Here is a 13,756-nt window from a genome sequence, read left to right on the forward strand (position 1 = left end):
ACTTCTCTTTGTGCCCATCACTGCTTGTTGCAATTCAAAGTTGTACACAGGTAGATAAGGTTCCTCGTTGGTGTGCTTTTGCTCTGTGTTGTTGTGTTTTCTGTCCCTACTGTGTATATACAGGATCATTTCTCTTGACCTATGTGTTGATTGTGCACTTTATAAGCTCCCTGTCAACATTTTATACCTGTACCTTATATTTGTGTAAAAACTATTTGAGGAATAAACGTCTTCCATCACCATGTGGTTAACACAATCATTGTTTTTCTGGAAGGTGGCTGTGGCATGACGTCTGCACCTTGGGTCATCCATCTTCAAGGCTCTCTCTACCCCTCTTGGATTAATCTGTCCACTAATGCACAGTTGATAAAGCTTATGTAGCAAACACGGCATCATGTCCTTGGGGGCTAACCCCTTTTTCTGCAGATGGTTGGTAACACCACAGTGCCAATTTTTGCCCATGTTAACAAAATATCTCTTGTACTCATTTTTAAACTCCTCATTTATCAAATATGGGTTTATCTCGAAGGAAACAATACATTTTGTATCAGAAAAGGTTTAAATTAGTGCATGTCAAGGTTCATTGCTCTGGCATTACTCATTAGTCAGCCTATCAACTTTTAGCCAGGCATATTCTGGTTCCAGTCTTTATGCTAACCTAAGTATTATTATTATTATTATTATTATTATGATTATTATTATGAATAATAATAATAATCATAATAAAATGTTTTGGAATTTGCCAAAAAAAGTACAGAGACGAGCCTCAAAAGGTTTTATGGCCTGGTGAGACAAAGATGAACTTTTACCAAAGTGATGGAAAGGGTAAAGTTCATTCAACAACTTTATTTATCCCCGCAGGGCAATTTAGTTTGCACCCTCAGTCACATAGAAACGTACAAACAAAAACAACAACAACACATACAGCAACTTCTCTGTCAGTACCGCAGGTAGGCATGGGCAATCAGAGCTAGCAGCAAGTACAAATTGAAGAGATAAATAATGAATAAATATACACATTAAGACTCTCAAGTTTACAATACCCGGCCTTTGTTAATTTAGCTGTCAGCCGCATTTAAAGTCTGAAGGCCGAAGGAATAAATTAATTTGCAAATCTGTTTGTCTTCCTTGGGGGGGGGGGGGGCAAGGTAACACCGCCCCGAGGGCATCAAACTAAATTGACTGAGGATGTGGTCAGGATGACTCATGACCTTCCTAGCTTTCTGGATAACCCTTTTTTCCAGGTGGACTTAAGTCCGTTAGCTGGACTCCGATGATCTTGGAACAGACTTTAGTGATGTTGCTGAGACAGTTCTTCTCCTTCACAAATAGACCATAAAACCAACAGATAAAAGAAAACATCAACAGACTTTCAATAAAGGAAAAAATATGCTCTTAGAAACAAGAATTCAGCTTCTGCAGTAGATGGATATGTTGTTTGACGATAGACTCTGTGTTTTTTTCAAACTTGCGTCTGGAGTCAAATATTGTACATAAATTCTTGTATTTCCTCCATGTTTGGTGCATGCAGCAGGATCAGAACGGTTCCTCCTAAAATCAATGATTAACTCCTTTTGTCACGTTTAAGTCCAGGTAGTTATCATCGCACCACTCCACAAATGAAGGTAATGCACACTCATGATCCGATTGGGCCCCCTGGAGGAGTGACAGTAGGGCCGTGTCCAGATGGCTGTCCACTTGGGAAGACCTGCAGCTGTCAGGATACATAATAAATAGCAAAGGAGAAAGGACACAGCCCTGTGGAGAGCATGTGTTGGAAGTGATGGAGGTGGACATATGACCATTCACAAATACTTGCCGAATTCTGTCTGTTAAAAAAATCAAACCGAGAGAATATGAATTACAACAGTTTGCCAATTGTTATCGTCCACACCATTTACTTGGATGAGCTGCCTGGTCTCACAAGATGACTGATTACTTGATGCCATAGATCGTATTCCTCTCCAGGCAGCTCCACTACAATACTGACTTTCAATTGTATTCCTATACTTTATTTTGGACTTCCTTATTTGCTCCTGAACTTCTTCAGAGACTGCTTTTTCTCGAGGAGGTCACCTGAATAGAAAGTTCTTTTCTTCTTGTTGATCACACCTTTAAGTTCTTTAGTCACCCGAGGTTTATTACTGGGATAAGTGAGCACTTCTTTAGTGGGAATTATCGAGTCCACTCTGAATGTGATGCATGATGAGATAGTGTCATCATAAAAGCAGTTCCAGAATGTACACTCCAAGCATGACTGGAGGGAGGAGATGTTGTCCTCTGACCAGACTTTCACTGCTCTCTCCTCCTGCTCCAGACGTCTGAAGGCTGGCTTGTGTACAGGCGTGAGATACACACTGCTGTGGTAAGAGGCACCAAAGGGAGGTAAAGGCTGGGATTTGAAAGCCCCACTGACGGATCCACAGCAGAGATCCAGTATGGTGTTCCTCTGTGTGGTGGGACAAGTAACATACTGATCATATGTCCTCCAGGAGTTTTTTTTTTTTTTTAATTAAAGTGATTAAAATCTCCTAAGACAAACTTTGGTGCGTCAGGGCAAATAGAGTCCAGTTTATGTGCGACGTCACTAATCAGATGGGAAACAGCTGATGCGTTGGCTCGCGGGTGAATCTACACTAATGTGAAAAAGAGTTGTTGAAATTCACAAGGCAGGTAATAGTGGCGCAGAGAAATAGAGAGTAATTCCACATGAGTGGTGCATATCCTCTCTCAATGAACAATTACACAGTACTATGTGTACGACTGATTTACTGTGAAATCCTACGTAGGGGTTGGTGAGGTAGTTGGAACTCTGAATTTCTGAGGTCACAGAGGGTTCCTTCAAAATGAAAGTCCCCCTAAATTCAGATTTCCAACTCTTAAACAAGGAGCAACCTCATGTAGAACCCTGAGTTAGGATTCCCTAATTAAAATGCCGCTTCTTTTACTAATGGCACTTCTTTTGTATTTTTTTCCACAGCAAATCAAGCACACACACTACTGTTTATTTGTTTTCTGCTGACATGTTGCAACACTGCGTGTGTGTGCAAACTGCAAGGTTGTTATGAGATGCTGTTGTTAACATTTGCTCGCCTGGGATATGTTTGCGTCCATGGTTTAATGACTTCTCTCTGAACTCTGCATGTTTCTGTGTAAGGAATTTGCCGTGCTCAAATCTTCCTCCCGCGTACACATGATTTAATGTCACATAGCACAAAGGAAACACTCTAAGGTTAAGCTTTTAACATTTCATTTAGTTTTGCTCTGAATGATGTGCCATGGTTGTAAAATAAAAAGATCTCTCAAACTAAATTCAGTATTAAATTAGGTTAAATACAAATATAATAGGAAAGAAATAAAGGTTACTTATTTTTCATTAACATCAGCATTCATAATAAGATGCTCACAATGAAGAATCAAAAAACACACATGGTACACACTGGACAGTGGCAGCAAACTGCAGACAAGGCTACAGAGGAGGACGGCCTTGTCCAGGCCTCTGTTTATAGAGCAGGAGGTGCAGTGGGAGGTGCAGTGGGAGGTGCAGTGGGAGGTGCTACAACCTGTGCACTCTCTAGAGGAGGAGGTCATGTAACATATTAAATTCCATCGCTACTGCAAACCTGAAGTCCACTAACTAAATGCTTGCTGCCACTGCCACCTTGTGGTAATAAGACGCACTACAGTCATTGGAGTACAAAGATTTGTTTTCATGAATGCAGTCATTGATAAAACCTTTGTTTTGCATCTTTTAATATTATTTCATTTCAAGAAGTCAGAGTGACTAAGTACGTGTATAATCAAAATGCCCGTTCCTATTGCACATGTCGTGTAAACTAAAGGGGTGATGGTCAAATCTCCTGAATCGGCACAGTAACTGTTAGTTTAGTTATAGATGATGAGACATCCTGTTCCTCGTTGGCAACCATGTGTGTGTTGCTATTAAATATTTTGTTTATTCACATATGTCTTTTGTAAATACAGTTATAACACAGTTATAACACAGTTATAACACAGGGAAGCGGGCATCTCAGATTTTGAGATTAGTCCAAAAGGCTAAGGCTGGAAAAGCAGAACATCGAGGCAAAAAGTCTCAATGGGAAAGCAGGTGGGTTGTAGAGCTGAAACAATTACTCAATTAATCGATTCATAGTCGATTACTAAATTAATCGTCAACTATTTTGATAATCGATTAATTGGTTTGAAGCTTTTTTCATGATTAAAACCAGTTTCTGATTGTTTCAGCTTCTTAAATGTGAATATGTTCTTAATTTGTTTGCTCAATAAAACAAAGAAATTATTTAAAGTGAAACATTTTGGTTTGTGGACAAAAACTAGACATTTCCAGGTTTGACAAACACTGATCAACATTTTTTAATTTTTGTTTTCTGACATTTTATGGACCAAACAATTACTTGATTGATCGTGAAAATAATCGACAGATGAATTGATTATGAAAAGAATCGTTAGTTGCAGCACTCGTGGGTTGTCACAGAAGCTGGGCATCTCTCTTATGCACTAAATTAGACTGTCAGGATTTTCTTTCACTGATCGTAATATTACAACACAAATGGACTATTCATATGCATCACTTAATTAGGTTTGAGGGGATGTTGGACAAATACTACACATAATAGATAGATCTAGAAATATTAATTAGCAATAGAGGCTTTGGAGGAACAACTGGGTTTAATTACACATCTTACTCCCATCCTCACTCATCATATTTGAGGATAGGTTATTTTTAATATCAAAACAACTAGTTGCCAGGACTCTGAATGCATCAATTGTTAACATTGGTCTGTGGGATCATGCACCAGTGGAAGTAATGTTCTGCTCTGGGATTATATCTGAAAACTGTAATACCAATTCTAGATGAACCACCTGTTTTACAAAATGAGAAATCTCTTTTCCACTACTGTCCCAAGACATTTAATGCTAAATGTGTAGAATACCCCTTATATTATTTTAAATGATAAAATAATAAGGTGAAATGTGTTTTATTATTAATATTATAATAATTATTATTTTTTAGGTCATTTCCACTGTAAGAATCTGCGTTTACCAATCTATTATTTTTGACTTGTTGCCAGATTGTGGCAGGAAGTCAAAACAAAGAGGCTTTAAGAAAAAAGTCATACATACAAACACACAAATGTATAAAAAGAAACATTTTATTAAAGACAGTCTGTTTCATATTCTATACATGATATGCTATACAATGCAGGGGACAGAGCGATGTTCAGATTATTTGATTTATTTTAACTCTGGTTGATGGAGGAAATTCATTGTCAGACAGCAGTTGACTGGTCTTGTGACCGTACGTACACAGCACTGATTTATTCTACCAAAACTAGGAACCAAACATTTAAAATAAAAATAGGTGGATTTTTGGGAGTGAATATTTGCACAGTGACTCCAGGGTTGATGTTGGATTAATCTGCTGTTTGATTATGGACTTTAGAAACATGTTCTATGAGGTGAGATGAACTCATCGCCATTATGGAAATAAAATTATTAAAATGCTACGTAGCTTTTAAATCCCAACATTTCTGGTGCGTGGTTGTGTGTCACCATAGGTATTAAGATTCTGAGTTAAATTTCAGTTCCTTAAAAAAAACAACAACCTTGATTTCTTCTGTGATGTGAGGACAAACCTGTTCTGGGAAATGTAAAGCCATTTGCGTCTTTATACATGGACACATGAGGACATATTTACATTGAAAGACACTGAGATATGATACTAAAATATTTTTGTTAACGTCATGACAGGAAGTGAGGTTGTTGTGGTTTTTGTTCTTTCACGTGATCCATCTGTCGTACAGACATTAAAGCACATGAACAATGAATACACAGTTAACATTCATCTTATCGGTAACATTTTCCTGGTCACTTCACTTTCTGTTTATTACAAATCTAATGACAAACCAAAAGAAATCAACAACAAAGGTGCTTTATGTTTGTATGAGCCAGCTTTGTGTGTGATTGTGTATGAACACCCTGAAAAACCCTGGATTTTAAGGAGAATGGAGAATATACAAGTCGAAACTTAGTTTAGACTTGTATATTGATGTGACAATACTGATTATGAATGTTAAATATAGTATATGATGAAGAACGCTGCTCATCAATAATTTCAGTGCCTTCATGTTCTTATGCAGAATAAAGTACTGAATGTGAATCCAATTAGTCTTTTAATGTCTGCTACAAATAGAAAAATTGAAAAATATCAATACCACATAAATATCAGTTGAACCCCAATGAAAAGATTAATTTTTGCATAAACTCTATGCACACACATTATGCGTTTTAGGACTAGATTTGTATGACAGCATAGAACTGCCACAGGGGAGGAAACATATCAAAGCCGTTTCTTCTTCCATTAGAACAACATTGGTTTTTACCTTAAAGTCTGTTTTATTAATTCATTGTTGCGGAGGAAGTTTTACAAGTGCAGGAAATTCAATTGTAAACATGTTCGACACAGTGATTGATCACAATAGTCATTTGTCATCAACGCAGTTCCTGTTCCTTGTTGACCTCAGTGCAAACAAACTCATCCCTCCCTGATGTAAACATCCCACAACAATCAATCAATAAAGCAAACTTCAAGGTATGAAACACTCTAATGAGAAACCTTCTCATTCCAACAACAAACGATATCATTCAAACGAGAAACAACCTTGTTCTAATGAGAAATGACGCTGATATTTTTCTCCCGTGGCAACACTACTCTTCCGTAGATATGCCATCACGCTGACATTGTTGTTTCTCACTCCTCAATAAGACATGCTGTGTCAGTCAGTGTGCAGGCAGCTTTCTGTTTTTACCTCTGCACACTTTTCACGACTTAGCGTCAACGCAAATTAAGAGTCAGCATTCACACTTGTTTTCCCTTTTCTTCGTTTCCTTACATTTTTCTGAATTTGCACAGGATGCCAAGCAGTCTGTTTACGCTCCTGCTTTGATTGACCAGATGTGATTCAGCCCACTTCCCTGGAGCTGTCAATTGTGATGTCATCACTTGGTGACCGCTGCCGGCACCGTGATAGCGTTTGTCACAACTCTGGATTGCCCCTCCAAGACAGGACATCATGTGGACATGAAGCGCTTTTAAGTCTGTTGAGTGTGATGTCACAGCCCTGCTGCTCCTCTGATGGGCGCCGATGTGTCCTTTATGTCAGATGTTTGACAGTCGTCGTCCTCGGGTGGCTCCTAGAGAAGCTCGCAGACGTGGTTCTCTGGCCCTGTGGAGAGGATGATAGTGTGAGAGCAAGCCCTATTTTACTAAGACATTTCACACTAGGGCTGGGCCATATGGGAAAATGAATGTCACAATATACTTTTTTTACTAGGGAAATTGAATATTGATCAAAACAACGTCACAATCTCGACCTTCAAAAGCGGTGTGGAAACTGTGAGTTTTGTTAACATGAAAACCACGGCGTGTAAGCTATGTTGTGTGCGTGTAGCAAAGCAGAGGATATCTCTGCATGCATCGTACGGACGTAGACGTAACTATGAATATAACTCCGTTAACACAGGAAACTCCTCCGTCATCATTTGGAGTGAAACTTCCACATAATTCATCTCGGGCTAAAGCGATAACTAGCACTATAGGCGTGTTTGTAGCATCAGACATGTGACCTTGATTTAAACCCTTGATTTAAGCATTTCATTAGCGTACTGGAACCATGTTACGAGATGCAGGTCGCATCTTACTACTTCCATGTATGATAAACAGTTATAGGATGTCTGAGCAGTGGAGATTTAGTGGCCTTAACAACAGATTGCTAGACCTTCTTTTACAAATAGTTTCCAATTAAATTATTATTGTTACATTCATACAGCTAATAAATTATTAAAATTTGACAATAAGGCCTTAGTGTGGTACATTGCAAACATATCACTCATGACACCATGTAGACAATAGAAATGGTATTTAAAAAATGAAGTGCATTATCATGACATAAACCCAATGATCCCAGCTGTGCTAAATGAGAGAATTGTGACCTTAAAATCTAATCAAATCGAGGAATGTTTTATTTTTTTTTATTTTTACATTATTTTAAATCAATATATATCACAATATAAATCAAAAAGATAGTTCTGTCAGGCTGGGCTGTATAAAATATCTACTGTTTATGATCTGTCAGTCAGGGACGGGCTAATTGGAGAACATTTTAATGGATCACCAAAGATCCCAAAGACGGCAGAGGTGTATCACTGCTTTAAAACACACTCAATGTGACAAGACGGAGTGATGGGAAGTAAAATACTTAAATACATTCAATAAATCGGGATTGTTATCCTGAAAGATTCTAAATAGATCAAAAAACTGAAAATTAAAAAAAATGATTTTGAATTGGGAATCTTTTACTGTATATTATTTTATAAAAGTTAGGAACATAATTGTAAGCTTCCTTAAAGTTTCCCCCGAAACTGTTGACTGGAAAGCTGTGAATCTAGCTTCAGAACGGCCTCCAACCCTAACTAACTTATATATCTTGTGTATTTTGAGTGCTTTCATTGTGCTGTGGAAGTGTTCTCTAGGGTAGAATGAAGGAAAGTTTATCAGAAAGTTGATGTAATACTGCAGCTCTGGAATAATGTTTGTTGTGGCTGTTTCCATACTCATGAAACGGGCTTTGGGGTATTGTAAGGATCAGATATATTCAATCCGTCAGATTCTGTGTTTTCTTTTTTTGCTTGATCTCAGTCAGTTTAAAATCCTCAGTAAACTATTACAGCTTGAATCCCGCACTGGTTTCAAATGCTTTTCCCACTAACAGCGAGCGCTGTGAGCAAATTGAGTCATGTGACGTCCGGAGCTCTATAGACCCTCAAGCTACTGTTACGACCCCAGGGTTGCAGGTGTGAATGACCTGTGTGAGTGAGTCTAGGGTGGATCCTGGGAGCTGATTGGTCCTGCACGGAAAGAATCCGATTAAAAGGCCTGAACATCCCTGCTGCAGTGGACTTCCTCAAACCACTCACAGCCAGACTGCCAGCATTTTGTGCTTGATTTTAATAAACCTTTAAAATGGTTTGTTTGACGTGTTGTTGGTGTTTTCTTGGGAGCTGGGAAGAGTTAGTCTCATTATCAATGTTGCGATCAGGTTTTCCCCTCGGCCTGGTCGTAACACTTCACAAGCTGGTGCTCACAAAGTGGCTGACGACAACTGCATCATGTTTCTAGATCTGGTCAGCAACAAGTCAGAGCTTTTCATTACAGGTCGATGATTTGGGTTTTTCAATATTGGTTTTCAGATATCACCTAAACACATACCAGATCCCCTGATATTACTAATGATTAAAACAGTAGGTTGAATAGGCTGCTACCTGCTTTACTGCTATGCTGGTGTCCTCTCCAACTATTATTTTTATGTGTATTTATTTTGTACAACAAAGAAAATGTATAACTACATCTGCTGTGACATGAGTCGGAAAAATATTTTGTTAACTTCCCTACAGACTAAATGACATCTGGGATGACCAGGGATGACATAATCCCTATGCCAATCTTAAAAAATCTGATTAGGATCAGATTAAAATCACAGCACGCCTTTAACTGCAGTCTCCCATACACTCATGAGTCACAGCACCTGCTCCTACACTACTGCCCTGATACTTAATCTAAAATTCTTGAAGATGAGGAAATTAAGTACAGAAAGAGGTGCAGACTCCTGCAGGTGCTAAATGAATGTATTAATTTACATTAATGTACAAACACTGACGAACAGCAGCGTTCACTCTCGTGTTTCCATGGCTGCCATTGGTCAGAGCAGTGAATGAAGTTGAATTTTACATGATTTAAAAACTAATTTTTAAACACTCAAAGTAGACACATTTTCCTGTGGGGTTTTATCACTTTTCAAGACCTTTAAATACATGAAACAGGTCACACACATCATTTACAATTCATTTTCTTTCACTCTGGTCACTTCCATGACCCAATGGACTATATATAACTTCCTGGTTTTCAATAGACCAACCCCATCCTCAAACAGTACCCTTTCCTTACCCTTTTAGGAGGGAAATAATTAAAAATGTTGTTTTTCATTTCTCATTGTAAAGATTTTGGAGAACTAAAACGGCGCAATCTCAAGGCAGTTATTTTGAAATATAAGGTTACAATAAAATTGAAAACATTTACATACAGAACTTTTGTCTTGGACCAGCAGACACAAAGGGAAGTTTGGGATGATTCTCCTCAGTAGCTACTACAACCAAATTTTAAATTGGATATATATATGTAAATGGAAGGAATTTCAAGGCTGTGAGAATCCTGTACATCACTCATTAATAATCAACCAATATACAAAATAATAAGAGGCTGAAGCCAAATTGGCCCAATTTAACGTGACAGACCTGTAATGCTCATTGAAGTCGAGTCGGAAGCTAAGGAAACGCAGACTCTCATCTGTACTCGTCATCAGCAACACCAGGAACTGCTGGACAATGCTCTGAAACAAGGACAAAAACAGAAGGTGGGACATTTCAAAAGGAGAAGACTATTTATAATGACACCAAATGTAAATGATTAACAGCTAAGCACAGAGCCAGCTCAAGCTAGTACCTGGTAGAAGTGGGTAAGAACACGGAACTGGGAGCGCAAATTTGGTATGGATTTCTGGAACTCCTGAATTCTCCTCTTCTCCTCTTCTTCCTGTTCAGCCGTCACTCCCCACTGACCCTAAATCAGAGAGAGAGGACCCCATTTGAGACATAATTAACTGATATCTTCTCAACATCCCATTCTATTTCTCCCTTTTCTCTCCGCCACTTCTGACCTCCTCCTCCCTCTGCTGCTTCCTCTCTTCATACTGCAGTCTCAGGGTGAGCTCCTCCAGTGCAGAGCGGTACAAGGTGTCTTGGGCGTTCTGGAACTCAATGATCTGGTCAAATATGGCCCTCAGCTGGTTCAAGAGAGACTGAAAGAGGTGGCAGAAACATGATCAGAGGAACATTTTGTGTGACAAAAAACGCTAAATAATATCACTGAATCCACAGCATTATCACTGGTACCCTGGTGTTGTTGTCCAGCAGGCATCTCGAGATAATGGTGTCAAGGAAGACTTCGTGGGCGGCGATGATGTGGTCGAGGTCCTGAGCCTGCTGCACTTTGTTCCACAGCTCATCCCAGGAGCACTCTAGCACCTGCATGCAGATGCAAATGTATACTATTTAGCTTTTACGAAATCATTTTTTTCCCCCCGGAAATCCAATAATCAAGACCATTTCCCATGAAATTTAATTTATCATCACGTTTAGCGAACTAAGAATGAATGAGGTCAGTGAATGTGTCATGACCATCATGTAACGGCATGATACTAGATGCCGGTCAGTCATCTGCGGGTCCTGTGGAAATTAAGGGGGAAAACTTGTGTTTCTTGCAGTTGTAGGACTTTGAGGGATTTTGGACAACAAGGACTAATCTGAATATCTCGGACCAACAGTTACATCTGAACTAGAGCTGAAAAGATGAATCGATTATTAATCGATTACTAAATCAATCGACAACTATATTGATAATCGATTAATTGGTCCGAAGCTTTTTTCATGATTAAAACAAGATTTCTAATTGTTTAAACTTCTTAAATGTGAATATTTTCTTCACTTCTTTGCTCTGGATAACAAATAAATCATTAAAAGTCAATCATTTTGGTTTGTGGACAAAACAAGACATTTTAGAACATCATGACGTCCAGGTTTGACGAACACCGTTCAACATTTTCAAAATTTTCATAATCGATTAATCTGTTGATTATTTTCTTGATTAATTGATTATAAAACTAATTGTTAGTTGCATCTCTAATCTGAACAAGTTCACACTGCTCTTATTACTGCAATGAGTGAAACTATTCTGACCATCAGCTGTGAGTGACTTGAGTTTCACAGCAAATGCTAGTTTTTCCATAACAAATAATATCATACAACATATTAAAACCAGTCCTCCAAACCCTGACATAACCATTTCTTTGTAATAGCTTTTCTCCTGAAGACCTGGAATTTTTTATTTTTTTATTTTTCCAATTAAACTCTCTCCAAGTTAATGAGTTTATTTCCATTGCTTTACTGCCAAGTTTTCCAAGTTTGCATTGTAAAGCTTCCCCCATTTTTCCACTTTTTATTATGTATTTTTATTATGTGTCCAACTCCTACTCCTGGAGGCCCTTATATAGCTTAGACATGGTGATCTGTGACCCCTTAGTCACCAATTCCAGCTCTTAGATTTTTCCAGGTATTGTATTTATTTTTCACATTTCATCAATGATATGTCTCAGTTGTAAGAATTTAAAGAAGTCATATCCAGACAAACCATACTGCACTTTCATTTTACTTTTCACAACACAGGCTCCAACATGTTTTATATTTTAGTCTGGACTTAAAACCTTCTAAAACTGAGTGAACCTCACTGACTTTAAAACTCCTTTTGATCCTGTAAATCTGAATAAATCACACGCAGCAGATCAGCACTTTGCCTCTTGCTCTAATTGGTGCATTTAACTGATGTTTCTGGCCCGTGATGGTACCAACACTGCTAATGGTCTGACCTCAAAGGTGATGTAGTACTGCATTTGGTGGATAAAGTGGACCATCTCAGAGGCCAAGATGTGACACTGGTGTAGCACGCCAGACAACTCTAAAGACAAAAAGCACATTGGTGGGATTTTATAAGCAAAGATTCTTTGAAAACAAGAATAGAAATAATCAGATCACATATCATTCAATATCGATATATATCACAATATAAATCAAATCAATATTTCTGTAAGGCTATAATTAATATCTTTTAATTTTGATCTTGAAATACGAGATATATGGGGATATAAAACTGAACTCTGTTCTGAACTGTTTATGATCCAATAAAGTTATTACCTTTCATTTCAAATAATACCTGGTTTATTTCATTGGCTTTTTAATGTTAAATGATAAAGGATATTTACCTGCAATATAAGGAAATCATGCGATAACATTGCTGAACATTGCTATGACAATGTAATTTGTGATTAATTATAACAAATACAGATTAACATAAAAAAAACAGACAAAAATAAACTAGACATTTTTTTTTACAATTGTTTACATCTTAATAATTTGTATCATATCATGATATACAGTAGATATAATATCAATACATTGCCCCCAGCCCTACTTTTGTAAACAGTTGATTAAATCTTATTGACTAAATTATATAGATCAACTAAAACAGTAACTTTGAAGGGAGGGGAAGACAAACAAACAACGTATATACCTGGCATGGTTTTGAGGAGCTTGGCATTACACATCTGTCCTTTCCAGATGTCAGTCAATGTGTACTCAATTCTCTTGGCCCTCCACAGGAAGTTAAACACACGCAGATAATGGCCCATACATTCCCTTGTGAACAACTGGGGTACGCGCACACACACACACACACACACACACACACACACCAGACATAAGATTACAGATACACATTACAATTACTCAATATATTGTTTTGTGGAAATGAGTGAGTTACCGTAGCAATGGGTCCATCCACATGATAGTCCAGACTGAAAACATCCCAGCCTGTATCACCAGGAGAAACCTGGTGTAAAACAATTCATTAGTTATTGTAGTGAATTTGACCTCTGCAGTTAACCCATCCTTGTTACACACCAGTACAAGCCAGGCGCAGGAGCAGTGGGCATTGACAAACTATCCGATTTGCAAAATACAATATAGATGCACGGAACTGCTTGGTTACACTACTAAACTACACTACTAA

The 13,756-nt window shown here is 38.0% G+C and overlaps 1 protein-coding gene across 2 annotated transcripts in view; it reads right to left on the reverse strand.

The window, feature by feature from the left end:
- Window positions 1-5,158: 5,158 nt before the first annotated feature.
- The window catches only part of tubgcp3 (tubulin gamma complex component 3), a 38,321-nt gene continuing 29,723 nt past the window's right edge, over window positions 5,159-13,756 (reverse strand). The window contains exons 16-23 of one of the 2 annotated variants that reach the window (XM_058617301.1): window positions 13,508-13,576; window positions 13,259-13,394; window positions 12,558-12,646; window positions 11,029-11,160; window positions 10,794-10,934; window positions 10,580-10,696; window positions 10,372-10,466; window positions 5,159-7,247 (exon numbers count right to left, since the gene is read on the reverse strand). In XM_058617301.1, coding sequence (XP_058473284.1) covers window positions 7,181-7,247; window positions 10,372-10,466; window positions 10,580-10,696; window positions 10,794-10,934; window positions 11,029-11,160; window positions 12,558-12,646; window positions 13,259-13,394; window positions 13,508-13,576 — 846 coding nt within the window. In that variant the 3' untranslated portion in view covers window positions 5,159-7,180. Of the gene's footprint in view, window positions 7,253-10,360; window positions 10,467-10,579; window positions 10,697-10,793; window positions 10,935-11,028; window positions 11,161-12,557; window positions 12,647-13,258; window positions 13,395-13,507; window positions 13,577-13,756 lie in introns of both variants that reach the window. The other variant, XM_058617309.1, reaches the window with a different exon arrangement.

This window comes from Solea solea, chromosome 2 (assembly GCF_958295425.1).
Source record: "Solea solea chromosome 2, fSolSol10.1, whole genome shotgun sequence".
Classification (NCBI taxonomy): domain Eukaryota; kingdom Metazoa; phylum Chordata; class Actinopteri; order Pleuronectiformes; family Soleidae; genus Solea; species Solea solea.